This window comes from Bos indicus x Bos taurus, chromosome 3 (genome assembly GCF_003369695.1).
Source record: "Bos indicus x Bos taurus breed Angus x Brahman F1 hybrid chromosome 3, Bos_hybrid_MaternalHap_v2.0, whole genome shotgun sequence".
NCBI classification, from domain to species: domain Eukaryota; kingdom Metazoa; phylum Chordata; class Mammalia; order Artiodactyla; family Bovidae; genus Bos; species Bos indicus x Bos taurus.
The window spans coordinates 55,038,189-55,054,896 of record NC_040078.1 but is presented as its reverse complement, the minus strand read 5'-3'; the positions used below and the strand labels follow the sequence as shown (position 1 = coordinate 55,054,896).

Here is a 16,708-nt window from a genome sequence, read left to right as displayed (position 1 = left end):
AATTATGGAAGGAGGCATTCTCAATCCTGATGGGAACAAAGGGGATTCAGTAGAGTAAAAGTCCCAAAACAAGCAGGTTTATTATGTAGATTCAGTGGCATTAGCTGCGTCCCTGCTTTTCTCTTATCATGTAATATTTTGAAACACTGCATAATCTTTTCACAATGCTCACATATATGATCTAATTCATATGTTCCTTACAAATGCAAGAAACATAAGGCAGGTTCATAGAATTTTGACTAGTATTTCTATTACATAAAGCAAGGGTCTGCAAACTATGGCTTACGGGTACCAGCTGTTTTTGAAAACAGTATTTTCTTGAAACATAGCCATGCCATCCATTTATGTATGGTCGATGGCTGCTTTATGGCAGAGTTGAGCAGCTGAGTCAGAGACCATATGGCTCACAAAGTCATGAATAGTTACTATCCCATCTTTTACAATAAAGTTAGCCAATATATGGCTATATAAAGTAAAACATTATTTTCTTGGTGAAATAATTTAAAAAATCAGGAATGTAAAGTTCAGTGAAGTATAATTTATTTCCAGATTGAAAATAATTCTTCATCGCTTTAAGAAACTTCAACCACATACTTAGGAGGTCGGTGCAGGATGGGGAACACGTGTACACCCGTGGTGGATTCATGTTGATGTATGGCAAAACCAATACAATACTGTAAAGTAATTAGCCTCCAGTTAAAATAAATAAATTTATGTTAGAAGAAAAAAAAAAAAAGACAACTGTGATAAAGTCCTAAGTAATACCAAGAGCAGTATTTTACTGATCAAAAGAAGTAAAAAACAACCCATATTGTCTTGGGGAAAAATAAGCAGGATTTCAAGTATGACTTTTAAAAATTGGGAAAAGATAGCCTAAAGTTTAAGGTTATAAACAATCTAATAATTAATTTAGCTCAGTTTTCTAACACATTGTCATCATTTTAAGTTCATCTTTGCAAGTTATAAATTGCTACAAACACACACAATGTATAGTTGTCATCCTGTTACTATGTTTAGCATCACCTAAAATTCTAAAGAGTCCCATTAAATTCTAATCTGAGTGAATTGAGCAAGAAGGAAAAGTTTCCTTCTCTAGCCCATTTATTTATGATCCAAGTTATAATCACACTAAAGGCTTGTTCTGTCTTCCTGTGAAAACTTTGTAGAGATTCTAGATCACTATGTAAGGTATTTACTTTAGCTTGAAATTCACCACTAAGCATTGCCCACTCCCAGGCCCAGGAATCACATCACTGCTGAAAGACTGTGCAGTCTGGAAACAAGGGGACACCATATACTATCTTCTCTAAGAAGCTAGAATGGTTGTCCCTGATATTGGAACCTCTTATGTATTTGGTCAAAGTCATGACCAACTATGTCCCAAGACTTTGACCTAAGACTTTGCTCAATATCCACTTGTCTAACTAGTGGTCATCTGGAAGAAGAAGCTCCTGATGGTATTAGTTTATGATGTCTCCTGTGCTGGCACAGAGGTAAAATGCATCTTGTTACACAGTTGACAATATAGTGAGGAAGATGCACGTGATTTCAATTATAGAGTGGCATGTCTTTGCAAATTTTAGTGTAATAAAAATGCAAAACCTAAATATTATCAAATATGGTGACACTTTTCTTAGTTTTAAACTTCTTGAGTAATGCCTTTGATAAGAGTTACCAGGAAAGCTCTATTCTTTAATTCTTTAGCATAGGACACATGGGTGCCTTGGCTCCTTCATCATCTTCTGGAGATTCTGTATTTCATTTTGAAGTCGTCTCTGCTCCTCTTGGAATCCTTCCTTTAGTAGTCGGGACTGTTCCTAAAAAAAATACAAATGGAGACTGAATAACATGTATCATTAAGAAAATCTTTAACTTCTGTCTAGTTTCCACATTTTATAGATTAAAAAAAAATTTAATGTCTTCTTGAAATTTTCTCCATCATTAATTTTCATTATTCTTTCTCTTGAGCCTTCTAGCTCTGTGATTACTTTTCCTGAGTCTTCTTGAGTTAAGAAATATTTTGACTCATATCTCCTGATATGGTGATGAATCTCAATTATCCTTCTAATTTTTTCTCCCATTAATTGTATACAAGCTTTGTGGGCAATCTTAATGAAATGTTTGACTTCAAATCTATGCATTTTGATTTTTAAATACACACACATACACATATAATACAGAAATAAAAGAAGAATTTTAAAAATCTGATGCAGTCTGAATCTTAGATCAGGAAATTTGATCTAAGCTTCCACAATTTGGTGGCGGTGGGAGCAAAATATAGGTGAGGGAGTATCAGGGTACCAGACTTGACCATAGTGAATTTCTCCACATAATTCCCAACTTAACACATACTAGAAGCAGGGAACAGAAAAAAAGTAGGAGTAACAGATGGATACAGTGGTGTAAAAGGTAAGGAATCCTTCTACTTATGAAGGTTCCCTTAGAGCTAAAATTCATCCCAGGTGTGACAGGAAAAGAAATTATAGATTCCTCTAAGTAGTGAAGACAGTTCAGGTATCTTTCCAAGCGTTGTGACATAATAAAATTATTTAGTCTTATCTGAACCTCTGTTTAATTTCCAAAGCAATAGAGACATAACAGTTCTTGCTTCGTATAGTACTAAGTAAGAGATACGGATAAGACCATTTTTAAAAAATAATGCCTGGCAAATAATAGCTATTACTGATTGACAGATATAGTGAAAAAGGACTGGGTATGACATAGCTGCAATAAAATCTTTTAACAACGAGATATTATAGGGGCCAGTTCAGGCAGGCAAAAAAAGATTGAAAAGTACAAGTGAGCAAGCAAGGTCTTTCTTCTGGGCTTCAAGTTCACTGCTGGGCCACGTTTGTGATCAGGGAGTGTGGAGGGAAAACAGAATAACAGGAACCACACGGTGTTGCAGTTAAATACCTGCAGTTTGAGAGCAAGAGTTCTCTCTTGCTCTTCCAGTAACTGGGCCCTATCCCTCTCCATCTTCTCAGTCAGCTGTTTCATATGTTCCTGATAGCTCTTTTCTTTCTGTTCCATCATCTGCTGGTTCTTTATTTGCATTTCCTCCAGCATTTTTGCTGCAGCCTGTGCAGATTCAGCTCTCATGCGTTCCACTGTCAGGAGGAAGAGGAAAAAGAAAAATGTATGTGGAGACCAAGTTGCTTCTTACTTCCATCTAAAGTTACCTATCACTGTTGCTACTGACTTCATATGCCCTACTCAGAAATGACTTTGGCAAGTAAGAGGCATCTTTTATCCTGTTGCTACAGTTTGAGGCTCCTAGGTTCACCCAGCGGAGTTAGTTAGAACTTTTAAGAGCTTTCAGGGCTCTCTAGTCTCTTGACTAGCTCCTCACCTTCAATCAGCTTTTCCTTCTCTGAAAGTGTCTGGTCTGTTTGTAGAATTGCATCAGTCACAGACTCCTTGGACTTCAAGTATTCCTGAAGAATCTCCTCAGCCTGGGACCCGGAAAAAATGGGGTTAGTAGTAGGAAATGGCTGTAAGCGCTTATTCCTGTTTGCCCACCACCTTTCCCTCTAGGAACTGCTCCTCTTGGCCCTGGTGTGCCTGGTGATCAGATTCCCTTTCACTGGGCTGAGCACGTGCTCCAGACTGGCCAAGCAAGGTGCCCTCCCAAGCAGAATCCTTTATAAGAGGCTGATATATATGTAAATAGTAATCCTCTGTTCTTTTGACTGAGAGCTCTGATTTTGGAGCTGTTGGTGCTGTGGTCCCATATGGCATGAGCCTGTTGGAGAATGAAGGCATCAGGGAGAAAGTGGATCTGAATAAAGGGGGTAGATGGAGAATGGGAGGGAGGGAAGTGTGGGGTTGAGGGGAGCCACAGTCAGAGAGATAAATGATGATGTTATTTGAAATTTTGGATACATCTGGTAATCCAGTTTATAACTCAGTTGTTAATTGAGTGCAGACTCTTGGATGAGCACATAGGTTATACCTGGTGTAACAGGCTCCTTGCAGTGTTTATTGAATGAGAGTGTATCAACCTTGCTTACCTGTATGCCCTTCCTGGGCTCCTGAAGATACTTCTTCTTCAGCTCTTGCATCTTCTCAATGAAGAGGCGATAGCCCCCTGATTTTGAATAAATCCCCTGTTTCACATCTTCTTCTAGAGGACTGAAAATATCCTTCAGTAAAGCAGAGCAACGATCTGATGATGCTTTACGATTCTGATCACAAAAGTCATCTCGCTTTTTGTCTAGCTGGGCCTTTAATGCAAAACAATGGGAAGTGTTAATAAACAGAGGAGTGAAAAGATGTTAGCTTGATGTTGAAATTTCTGGAAAAGCTTCTCAAAAAAATAAAAGTAAAAAAGGTCTCTGACCCCTAGACAGATTTATAGGCACTCAACAGGACCATATCCTTCCTCCAGAGTCTGACTTTCTACTAAAGCCCTTTCACCATGGGGTAACCTTCAGAGCAGTGATTACTAGCTATATGGTACACCTTTGGAGATAAACTCTGGCTTTTCACGTTGGATCAGTGACTGCATATGAAATTAATGTGGCTCAATGTAAGTCTGCTTGTGATAACTAAAACTAACATTTTCTTTATTGCCAAAATATCCAGTGAGTCTGATAACAATGAGCATATAATTTGATTAGAAGCTCTGCTACTTATATATGCATGTAATGAAACTATAGGGAAGAATATTTGTTTATTCATGAAAGAAAAAAGTTTCAGTGCATAATAAGATATATCATAATAAAACTGGTTCTTCTTATGTAACATAGATTGGTTTTCACCACTTAAATATCTAGTGAGTATTACTTTTCTCAAAGTAAGCACCCATCTCATTTTCCTCTATTATTTTACTTTCTAAGAACCTAAGCTGTATAAACTTGAGAAAAAAATTACCGCTAATTTTTTTTGAAATAATTGGTCTATATCTTTGAAGGAACTCCTCATGAAGACTTCAATGGTCTCTTTCTCAGTGGCCCTGTGCAGGTCCAGCAACTCCTGGAGGGTTTCTGTGGGCAGCTGCAGCTTCTGGCCCATCTGCTGGTCATAGTGGACAATGGCCTTTTGTACTGCGGCTGAGTTCTCAATCTCAGCCAAGGCCAGGACTGCATTCTCCATGCAGGGCAGATCTCCACTGTTGATGGCATTGACATAGGTCTGCACCAGGGTCCCTAGACCTACAATTGAGAACAAATGATGATGTTTATTTTATGCAGAGTGAGGAAACTTTCTCTTCTGTGGAATTCTAATGTCTATTACCAACCATTTGTCTTACAGCATCAATGCCTCAGCAGCATCTGAAAACCTGCTAAAAATGCAGACTCCCAGCCTCTGTCCCAGTTTGACTGACTTAGACCCTCCTCTTTGGCAAGATCCTCAAGTGGCATAAATATACCAGAGGTTGAGAACCTCTGTTCTAGATAGTGAAGTCCTGCATTCATTCAGTGCATTCACTTTAGCAGCAGGCATTGTTAGGCCAGAAACCATATTTCTCTCATTTATGTCTGTATCATCAGCCCTGGTAAGTCCATGGGAAACATTTGATTAATATTTGTGGAGCAAATCAAAATGAGTCCTCCATTTTGTTTATTCTAGCAGAACATTGTCCAGGAGAATCTTCTGTGATGATTGAAGTATTCTGTGTGTGCTGTCCAGGGTGGGAGCCACTAGCCTCAGGTAGTGTGAGCCCTTGAGACATGGCTGTGTGATCAGAATGTTAAATTTCTATATTTTTTTATTAACTACATTTAAATTTAGATAGGCACCCTTGTCTGGTGAAAACCATGTTGGACAGGGCAGGTCCAGTTTACTAGGACAATTGTCCGCTCTCAGAGCTTTTATTTTTTGCCTTATGTATCTTTTCTCAATTATGAAGTCTGACTAATAAAACCTATCAGAAGTGTTGGTGCCATCTAGAATTTATCACGATAATATCAGTAGATGTTCATTTTTCAAAGTTGAAGCTACATGGATGTTATCACACCATCCTCTAGTCTTAACAGTGAGAGTGAAGACTGGGAAGAGGACTCACGAGGTCCATCCACCTTGATGCCTCCTGAGAGAGTTTTAGTTTTGGAATTGCTAAAGATGTAGGAACAGAAGACCACAGCTTGTTGCACAAATTCGGAGTCCAGTTCATCGTCACACAGTTCCTCAAGCTGGCCCAATTTCTTCCTATGAGTGGGCCGATCAAAGATGAAGCATTTCTTCTTTGGGAAGAACTTTCGGATACAGAGTCGAGGCAGATTAAAAGTTTTATCTTTCGGGCTGGTACCTGGAGGAAGAAAAAAGGAATTTACCTACTGTAGGGTCTTGCAAACACTTCCTGTAAAGGGTCAAACAATAGATATTTTAGACTTTGCAAGCCAGATGGTCTCTTTTCTGAGTACTCAAATCTTCTATTGTAGCCTAAAAGCAGTCATAGAGAAACTATAAATGAATGGGTATGACATTATTCCAATAAAATCTTATTTACAAAACCAACTGGCAGGCTAGAATAGACAATATTTGCCTGTAGCTATCCTTTACCAGCCCTGAACTGTGCATGGTTTGTGCTTGTATTTCTTTTCTTCAAATAAATGACCATTCTACTCCTACTCTGGCTAATTACAGCACCACAAGCCCTAAGCATGGAGATATCAATCTAATCACACCACAGGGAAAGGTGAAAGAAAAAGAAATTTATTCTTAGAACAGGGAGAAAAATAATCTAAAGCCAAATCTATTAGTTCAGCATTACTTCTTAGTAACTTCTTAGTAACAATCATTACTTCTTAGTAATCACCCCTTGAGAAGAAATAGAAACTACAAGTAGAAGACAACTGTTGACAGAAAACTAAGGAACAATAGTTTTTAGTGTTTTTTCATCTGTTTACCAATTCTAAGTCCCCTTTACCTTTCTTCAGCTTGAGTGAATTCTCCAGGTACTCGTCTGCTGTGATGGACTGTCCATCTGCTTCCAAGTCTAGGGAGAAATCCCTCAGTGTCCATACGAAGTCTGGAAAGAAGCTCACAAAGTCAGCTGAATCCTCAACCCCATCCACATCAGGTGAGGATTTTGCCCTGATTCTATCTGTCAGCTCCGTCACATAGCTGAGTAGCCAAATAAGGAAAACTGGCATGAATGAACAGTAACCCCTCCCCAATCCTATATTAGTTCCACATACTACCTTTATTTCTCCTTTGTTCTTAACCCAAGTATCCCAAGTATCAATTCTTCAGTAGGTTATAGGATTTTCCCCTTGCCATTGAATTCTTTTTTATATTTCTCATGTTTGTTTCACCAGGATTCACAGTTAGTCAGCTGTTTTTTAAATATTGGTCTCCCCTCTGATTTTGATGTAGGTTGGATCCCAAAAGGATACTGCAGTTGGTCCATGGCCTGCTGGTTGATAGTTCCCATACTATTGTACACAAAAGTGCTGCTCAAGAGTATTGCCAGGGCAAAGATCCAGGAGTCATTCTGGTTGTCACCCTGAAAATCAGAACATATTTTACCAGGATTGTGTTTCATTCTTACGGCACTTTCCTGATCAGCAGTAGTAAAAGGATGCTCATGTAACTAGACTTTTTTTTTTTTTAGACAAATGACCTGCAAGAAGAAACTAAATCCAACAAAAATGACTGTTAATAGGACTTGAAATTTGAATAGTTTTGTAATTAGTGTTTTTGGTTTACCCTGATTCTCACTGGACTCTTATGATCATTGGCAGGTAGTTGCAAAACAAATAGTCATTGCAGGTGGACATTCTAAGGACTTAAATATAATTCAAATTTAATTTTTTCTCTTTATTTTTACAGACAATTGTCTTAATATGGGGGCAATAATAATTGTATTTATCTCATTAAACAATTGTTGTTCACCTAACACCTTCCACTTCTTACCTTCTAAATATTCCAAACAATATCAGAGGCAAGTGTAGATCTATTACATCTGTTTTATAGATCAGAATAACTTGCTAAGGTCATTGAGGTACTGATAGACTTTAAATCCATGAGTATGGCACTTCAGAAGCTAAATCCTTAACTAAAGTTCTTTGCAGGATAATATTAGGTTGAATTTGTTTTTTCACTACATTGAATTTTTTATTCATTACATTGAATTTATTTGTTCTACCATTATGCATCTGGGTTATATGGCTCAGGTTATAGCCTTTTATTAATTAGAACACTGTCTACAGACCACCATGCTCTTCTTCTAGGATTCTGCCTTATGAATATTTTCCTGACCCCTGGTTGCTAAACTTGGTTTCATGACATGTAAACAGAAATGAAAAAACATGGACAAGTAAAGGTCTTATTTAAAGGAAAATTAAATAGTGTAGAAAATACACAGACATGAGGGCTTAGTCCAAATTGGAACCTCATTCCTTACCTTCTCCACATCCCCCAGGCCCTCAGTATCAAGCAGAACTAGAGTACGGTTTGGCTTCTTGGGATGAGGCACACACCACATCCAGATGCCCTTCGTGTGAGACTGCACTGTGGAGCCCAGAGAGAAGCCTGCAAGGGGGCATGGGGAAAAGAGAGGGTAGAGTTTTAATATTAGGTGGTTCTGGAAGTTGAGATGACAGTTAACAAGTCCTAAAACATCTCTTAAATCAAGTTTAGGAGAACTGAAACCACAACAAGTATTAATCTTACTTACAATCAGAGAAATAGGGCAATTAGAATGTTGAATACATGAAAAGATTAAATACTTTTCATGATAAAAGCAATCAACAAGCTAGAAATAAAAGGAAATGATCTCAACATAGTAAATAATAATAATAATGATTGTATTAAAAAAAGATACAGCCCACATTATATTGAATGGTGAAAGACAGAGATCATCCCTTCCACAAAAATTAACCAAAATTAACCAAAGACCTACAAGAAAATGAAAGTGAAAGTGAAGTCGCTCAGTAGTGTCCGACTCTTTGCGACCCCATGAACTGTAGCCCACCAGGCTTCTCCATCCGTGGGGTTTTCCAGGCAAGAGTACTGGAGTGGGTTGTCATTTCCTTCTCCAGGGGATCTTCCCAACCCAGGGATTGAACCCAGGTCTCCCACATTGCAGGCAGATGCTTTAACCTCTGAGCCACCAGGGAAGCCCTTAAAGACCTACATGTTAGAGCTAAACACACAGAAGAACTTCACGATTTTGGATTTGGCAATGATTTCTTGGATATGATACCCAAAACATAAATAGCAAAATGAAAATACAGAAGTTGGACTTGATCAAAATTAAAACTTTTGTGTATCAAAGGACACTTTTTACAGATTTAGGTACATAACTCAGAATGGGAGAAAATATTTGCTAGTTATGAATCTGATAAGGGATTGATATCCAGAATATATAAAGAAGTCCTACAATGCAACACAAATAAGCAAGCCAAAGATCATCCCAAATAAAAGAATGAGCAGAGGACTTGAATATACGTTTCTCCAAAGAAATTATCCAAGTGATCAATAAACATATGAAAACATGCTCAACATTTCTAGTCATTAGAGATGTACCAAGCAAAACCACAGTGTCTTGTAACAACCAATATTGGAAAGTAATCGGAAACATGTATAGATATAATTGAGTCACTTTGCTATACACCTGACATTAACACAATATTGTAAATCAATTTTACTTTTAAAAAAAGCACTAGTGTAGATCTTAGTGAATCCTGAAAGTTGACTAATATTTATAAGAAAGTTGGAAAATTTAACACTGAATGAATTTGACCATATTAAATAATTTTTATTTAAAAAAACCCACAATGAAATACTAATTTATGCCCTTTGGGATGGCCACTATGAAAAATCCAGAAAATAACAAGTGTTGATGAGAACATGGAGAAATTAGAACCATTGTGTGTTTCTGGTGGGAATGTAAAATGGTATAGTTTTACATTTCCATCAGAATGTAAGCACCAGAATGGGACTTCCCTTGTGGCTCAGCTGGTAGAGAATCTGCCTGCAATGCTGGAGACCTGGGTTTGATTCTTGGGTTGGGAAGATTTGCTGGAGAAGGGAACAGGGTTTGATTCTTGGGTTGGGAAGATTTGCTGGAGAAGGGAACAGCTACCCACTCCAATATTCTTGCCTGGAGAATTCCATAGACAGAGGAGCCTGGCAGGCTACAATCCATGGGGTCCCAAAGAGTTGGACATGGCTAAATGACTTCCACTTTCACTTTTCTGTGGAAAACAATCTGGCCATTTCTTTAAAAAATGAGCACTGAATTGTCATATGATCCAGCAGTTCCACTTCTTGGTGTATAAAGAAAGTGAAAGTGAGGACATGAACAGATGTTTGTGTACCCATGTTCTTAGTAACATTATTCACAGTAGCCAAAACAAGGAAACAGTCCAAATGTCCATCAACTAGATGATTGGATAAACAAATTAGTATCACATACAATTATTCAGCCTTTAAAAGGAAGAGAATTTGATACATGCTACAACATTGTTGGACCTTGAAGACATAATCTTCAGTGAAATAAGCCAATCATTAAAGGACACTCATGTCTAATTCCTCTTGTATGAGACCAGTCAAATTTATATACAATATGGACGAGTGGTTGTTAAGGTGGTTGGGGCATTATTGTTTATTGGGATACAGAATTCCTGTTGGAGGAAGTTTATGGAGATGGATGTTGGTGATGTTTACACAACAGTGTGAATTAACTTAATACCACAGAATTTTTAAAAACAGTTACAGTGATAAATTTTGTGGTAAGTTTTATGTTATATATATCTTACAACAGTTGAAGAAAAGAAAAAAAAAGGATAGCCAATACAAATTAAACATTTTTTTAAATCTTAAAGATCAGTGGAAAATGTTCTTACTATATGAATATCTTTGTAAGAGTCTTGTAGTTTATTGTTATATACATTACCTATTTTTATTACCACATTAGTCTTTCTAGGAAAGGAACAATTTATGCTTTTAAAACAGAAACTAAGGCAAAGTGTAAAGAGTGGTGAGCTGATTCTTTCAGGTCATAGTGATGATAAGAACATAACTGTGGACTGAAAGTTAGCTTTCAATATTCCTTCCGGGTCTCTCACTTCCTCTCCTCACATCACTGTGCTGCACGCTGGGAGTGTGGGTGGACAGAAGGGACTTGGCTGGGCTCTGCTGGTGTCACTCACCCTTGTTCTTCCCAGCCAGCTTGTTCATCAGGTAGGACTTGCCTGTGCGGTAGAGGCCCACGATAGCCACCACCACAACAGGCTGCCTGATGGCAGACAGGATCTTCAGGGCTTCTGGATTAACCAGCAGTGGCCCATTAATATTCTTAATGAGGCACTCTGGGCCTGGCATGTGGATCTCTGAGGCCATGTCCCTTTGTCTGCAAGGGAAGATATGGGATGAATTAGAATTTCCAGTCTAAACAGATCAAGAACTTTCATGAGGTTATTTTGCATTCAGAAGGAGGAATCATAGAATCCCCCAACATGGCCAAAAGTTGTTTGTCAACAGTGAGAGAGACGAGAGAAAGATCTGCCTCCTTTTAGAAAGTTACAGAAGTCCAATCAGAGTAGTCCATTAAAAATATTGATATGACAATGACTTACCAGCCAACATTCAGCCACCCTCATGCACAAAATCTTCCATTTAGTTTACATGTAAATCTTTCCTTTTGGATTCTCATTTAAAAATTTATACTAGACACTAAGTGTAAAATAGAATAGGATTCAGAGAGATTTGTTGTACTTACTATGTATGAAAGATTTGCTATTTATTTATTCACTAATTCTTACTATGAATAAAGAATTTCATGAATAAATGTTCATTGCTTGATATATATATCTCTGAACAATTTCTAATGATTTGAAATGCATGTTTTTCTCATGAGTTTTCCTTATTTCTACTGGAATAAGTGTCCACAGAACTTCTCACACTGCTATTCTAGAAGTGGAACTTACTTTAGCAAGTTTTATAAAAAATATGTAACCTTGTGAAACACATGGCTCAAGACCCTTCCAAAACCTTGGTATGGGCTTGTGGAAGCAAGGGATAGGAAAGTTAAAATTTATTACCTTCAGAATAAATAGCCTACAACAACATGGGGGTAAACCTTACAACTGCAAATACTACATGTTGCTGAAAATTGTTTATATATATGTGTGTGTGTGTGTGTGTGTGTGTGTGTGTGTAAGGGAAAAAGGAAAATGAAATAAAGATTAAAAGATCAGGAAGCATATCAGGAGAGCTAGAGAAGAAAATTGTTGAAAGGAACTAGCTATATTTCCAGCCATACAATTCTAAGTTTTCTGTTTTGTTCTTTTTCCCCATGTTGTGGAAGAGAAGTGGAGAAGGAAGAGGGGTAGAAGTAAGGAGAGAGGGATGGGGAGGCAAAAAGGGAGGGGGGAAGCTGAAAAGGAGAGAGAGAGCTGTCAGGATAGGTGATAAATGGAGCTAGTGCCAAGTCAAGGAAGTCAGCAGAAGAATTTCTAGAAGGCAAGATCATAACTCCTTGAGAGCCCAGAGAGGGCAAAGTAAACAATGATGGTGCCTTTAGCATTGCACCATGGTAAAGTCTTTAAAGAGGAAGCTTTTTAGTAAAGTAGTGAGGTTGAATTCTGCTCCTAAGACATAAGACATCCTCGAGTTGGCACCAAGAAATTGAATGTAGTGAAACCTGTGGTATTTCTAAAGTAAGAAGTCCACTTTGAAACAAAGTTCACAAGTAGGGCTGAAGAATATGGTGTCTTCATGAGTCTGTATCTTTCACTTTGATTTTCAGGATTTTCTCTGTCTTCAGAGTGTCAGGTGGCTGTTACCACTACATCTCATTTATTATTATTTCCTTCTCATGAAAATAACATATTTGTCACCCTGTCAATTTCTTAACTGCAGTCAAATCAGTATTGAACAAATATAATAAAGACATTGGTAATATAACTGTGCCCCAGTCAACACAGACGACATCAGCAAAGAGAAGGGCAATACTCATTCATTTCAAGCTATCAGATTAGCCCAATAATTCCACACAAGCACAGTCACGACCCAGGACATGCTGCCACTTGATAACACCAGGATGTCATCCAACCTTGTGTCTCATGTCAGGATGAGCTGCAGCCTGTCTTGATGCTGTTCATTTAAAAATTTTTTTATTTTATTTTTAATTAGAGGAAAATTACCCTACAATATTGTGATGGTTTCTGCCATACATAAGTATGAATCAGCCATAAGTATACATACCCTCTGCTGCCAAGTTGTCCTCCCACCTACCTCCCCATCCAAACCCTCTAGGTCCTCACAGAGCACCAGCTTTGGGTTCCCTGCATTATTTGATGCTGATCATTTTTTAGAAAACTAATGAACTCTTGCAGATCCCTTCCCATCCCTGCATTAATCTTATCATGGTCTCCTTCTCCCAGAGCAGGGCTCCTTTAGCACAGGAGAGAAAGATGCTCTGAGGAAAAAATTAACTTCTTACCTGTTTTTTTCTCAGCTTAGTTGGAGTGGTTCTGCAACTTCTCTGTCTCTCACTAGATGTTTAGACTTCTGTTTCACCCGCTCGTATCCTAGGCCTTGCTTGCTTTCCTTCAGCAACCAGACAGAAGTAAAGCAACTCTTTAACAGCTTTAGAGTAATATGAAACTGAAAGCACTGCACTGAAAGCAAAGCAATGACTCAACAACCATAAAAGGAATTTTTGGCAGCTGTCCTAGTATAAGGGAAGATGGGTTTCACATAATTTCTCAACTAGAATCTTCACATTATTTTTTTTGAAAGACATCTTAGAGATCATTTAATATTTTGAAAAGTGTCTATTAGATACTTAAGTATAATGGAATGTGTCTTAGAATTGGGGATCAGTTTAGGAAACCTAGAAGAGGAAGCATATTAATTTTTAGGTTTAATTTCCTTAAATAATGGACACACAGTGGACCTGTCTCCTCATTTATACATGCCATAAGTGAAGAAAAAGACACATCTTACATATTTATGAACACACAGCCCCTGGAACTTAATACCAACTGCCCAGGCAGAAAGGAGTTCCCTGTGTTGCACACATGTTCCATGCGCTGTGCTGATGGCTCTACATGGGTTAAATATTGATATCTCATAACAGACATTTCCCTACCATTTTATAGAAATGAGACACAGAAATATTTAATATCTTGTCTCATATTACAGCACTGTAAATAATCTGAACCAAATCATTCTTGTTTCCAACCCCTCCTGATTAACCTCTTCAATATATTGCCTTTCCTTGTCTGTTCAGTGAATAGCAGTAGAAGTAACAGCTTTATTTCTTGATTGTTCTAAGGGCACACATTTTACAAGTCTAATTCAGTCCTGAGTATAATCATGCAAAATAAGTGGTCTTGTCTCCATCTCAGAGTGAAAAAACAAGAAGCCTTGAGGGAGGGTAAATAATATGCCTGGTCAAATTCACTAAGCACATTGTAGAGGTGGGATGTGAAGTTGAAACTGTATTTGCCCTTAAACTCTTCTTTTTCTCCTCCTCAACAGGGCTTCTGAAGGAGGGAATAGGAAAGTGAGGAGGAAGGGAGATATTCAAGGAGGAAGGGAAATATTTGTAAGTTCTTCTGATCTCATGGTACATTGGTGTTTCTCCCCACCTGGAAGCCAGTGTCTGAAGTTTAACAAATAGAATTATTTGTTTTAATTATTTTGTTTTATTATTATTTAACAAATAATTCTATTTGTTAAATTATTTTCTTTTCTTCTTTGCTATTATCTTTTAAAGTGTCTCTGGGTAAGAAGTACTTCAACTTGCTTTGAAAAATACGATTTATCTGGGTCTTCCATTTGCTGGAAGGGCTTCCCTGGTGGCTCAGATGGTAAAGAAACTGCCTGCAATGTGGAAGACCTCGGTTCGATCCCTGGCTCTGAAAGATCCCCTGGAGAAGTGAATCGTTACCCACTCCAGTATTCTTGCCTGGAGAATCACATGGACAGAGGAGCCTGGTGGGCTACAGTTCACGGAGTCACAAAGAGTCAGACACAACTGAGTGACTAACACTTGCACTTTCACTTGTTGGAACACACTCAGGTTGCTCTTGTCTTAGCAATCTGTGTATAACAATTTGCTGCATGTGAACCTGTCTTATGCTAGGTCTTGGCAAGACTGGTTCCTTCTTGTTCTACTGGTCTCAGCTAAATAGTATCTTCTCATGGAGGTCTTCCATGATTGCTAATCTCCATCCTATCATCCTGTTTTTTTTTTTTTTTTTTTTCGTTCTTTTTACTTTTCCCTATGACTACCTGAGGGATTGAGGGCAGGAGGAGAAGGGGACGACAGAGGATGAGATGCCTGGATGGCATCACTGACTTGATGGACGTGAGTCTGAGTGAACTCTGGGAGTTGGTGATGGACAGGGAGGCCTGGCGTGCTGCGATTCATGGGGTCGCAAAGAGTCGGACATGACTGAGCGACTGAACTGAACTGAACTGATGACTACCTGAAATTCAAGTTCATAAAAGCATTGACTCCTTGTGTCAACTGTTGTATCTCCAGCACTTAAAACACAGTTTGACTGACAGTATAAGCTCAATGGGTATTATATGTGACTAAGTATAAAACAATTTCAAATATGAGAGTAACAACACCATTTGCTAACTTGAAGTGTAGAAGAAATATTAAAATGCTTATGTAAAGCATTTATTTGTTAATTTACTTACATTTTAAAATTATATATTTTATATTTTATGTATATGTAAATCTACTTCTGCTTCATTGACTATGCCAAAGCCTTTGTGTACATCACAACAAACTATGGAAAATTCTTCACGCGATGGGAATACCAGACCACCTGACCTGCCTCCTGAGAAATCCATTTGCTGGTCAGGAAGCAACAGTTAGAACTGGACCATGGAACAACGGATTGGTTCCAAATAGGGAAAGGAGTACGTCAAGGAGTACTGTATATTGTCACCCTGCTTATTTAACTTCTATGCAGAGTACATCATGAGAAACGCTGGGCTGGAAGAAGCACAAGCTGGAATCAAGATTGCCAGGAGAAATATCAATAACCTCATATATGCAGATAACACCATCCTTATGGCAGAAACAAAGAAGTAAAGAGCCTTTTGATGAAAGTGAAAGAGGAGAGTGAAAAAGCTGGCTTAAAACTCAACATTCAGAAAACTAAGATCATGGCATCTGGTCCCATCACTTCATGGCAAATAGATGGGGAAACAGTAGAAACAGTGACAGACTTTACTTTTTTGGGCTCCAAAATCACTGCAGATGGTAACTGCAGCCATGAAATTAAAAGACGCTTACTCCTTGGAAGGAAAGTTATGACCAACCTAGACAGCATATTAAAAAGCAGAGACATTACTTTGCTGACAAAGGTCCGTCTAGTCAAGGCTATGGTTTTTCCAGTAATCATGTATGGATGTGAGAGTTGGACTCTAAAGAAAGCTGAGTGCTGAAGAATTGATGCTTTTGAACTGGGGTGTTGGAGAAGACTCTTGAGAGTCCCTTGGACTACAAGGAGATCCAACCAGTCCATCCTAAAGGAAATCAGTCCTGAATATTCATTGGAAGGACTGATTCTGAAGCTGAAACTCCAATATTTTAGCCACCTGATGTGAAGAACTGACTCACTGGAAAAGACCCTGATGCTTGGAAAGATTGAAGGCGGGAGGAGAAGGGGACGAGAGAGGATGAGATGGTTGGATGGCATCACCGACTCAATGGACATGAGTTTGAGTAAACTCTGGGAGTTGGTGATGGACAGGGAGGCCAGGCAAGCTGTAGTCAATGGGG

The 16,708-nt window shown here is 38.3% G+C and overlaps 1 protein-coding gene and 1 long non-coding RNA gene across 8 annotated transcripts in view; one reads left to right on the top strand and one right to left on the bottom strand.

Annotated features, from left to right (window-relative positions):
* Nucleotides 1–14,821, top strand: part of LOC113889651 — a 33,216-nt gene extending 18,395 nt beyond the window's left edge. For 3 of the 6 annotated variants that reach the window (XR_003510304.1, XR_003510308.1, XR_003510305.1), the window contains 3 exons: nucleotides 5,575–5,655; nucleotides 6,885–7,027; nucleotides 7,324–7,757. This is a non-coding gene — a long non-coding RNA (uncharacterized LOC113889651). Of the gene's footprint in view, nucleotides 1–5,574; nucleotides 5,656–6,884; nucleotides 7,028–7,323; nucleotides 7,758–8,371; nucleotides 8,458–14,442; nucleotides 14,510–14,680 lie in introns of those variants that run through there. The other 3 variants (XR_003510309.1, XR_003510307.1, XR_003510306.1) reach the window with 3 other exon arrangements.
* LOC113889638 (guanylate-binding protein 1-like) lies at nucleotides 62–13,888 on the bottom strand. Of its 2 annotated transcripts, none has more exons than XM_027536610.1 (12): nucleotides 13,400–13,888; nucleotides 11,106–11,305; nucleotides 8,354–8,481; nucleotides 7,344–7,453; nucleotides 6,875–7,071; nucleotides 6,011–6,253; nucleotides 4,876–5,156; nucleotides 4,014–4,226; nucleotides 3,353–3,455; nucleotides 2,917–3,110; nucleotides 1,723–1,817; nucleotides 62–674 (listed from the first exon to the last, which is right to left on the bottom strand). In XM_027536610.1, exons 2-12 carry the CDS (start codon nucleotides 11,293–11,295, stop codon nucleotides 464–466), a joined length of 1,965 nt encoding a protein of 654 aa, XP_027392411.1. In that variant the 5' UTR covers nucleotides 11,296–11,305; nucleotides 13,400–13,888; the 3' UTR covers nucleotides 62–463. The 2 variants fall into 2 exon arrangements, with proteins under 2 accessions (XP_027392411.1, XP_027392412.1); XM_027536611.1 differs by having other exon boundaries at nucleotides 520–674; nucleotides 1,676–1,817; nucleotides 13,400–13,857.
* Nucleotides 14,822–16,708: the final 1,887 nt, after the last annotated feature.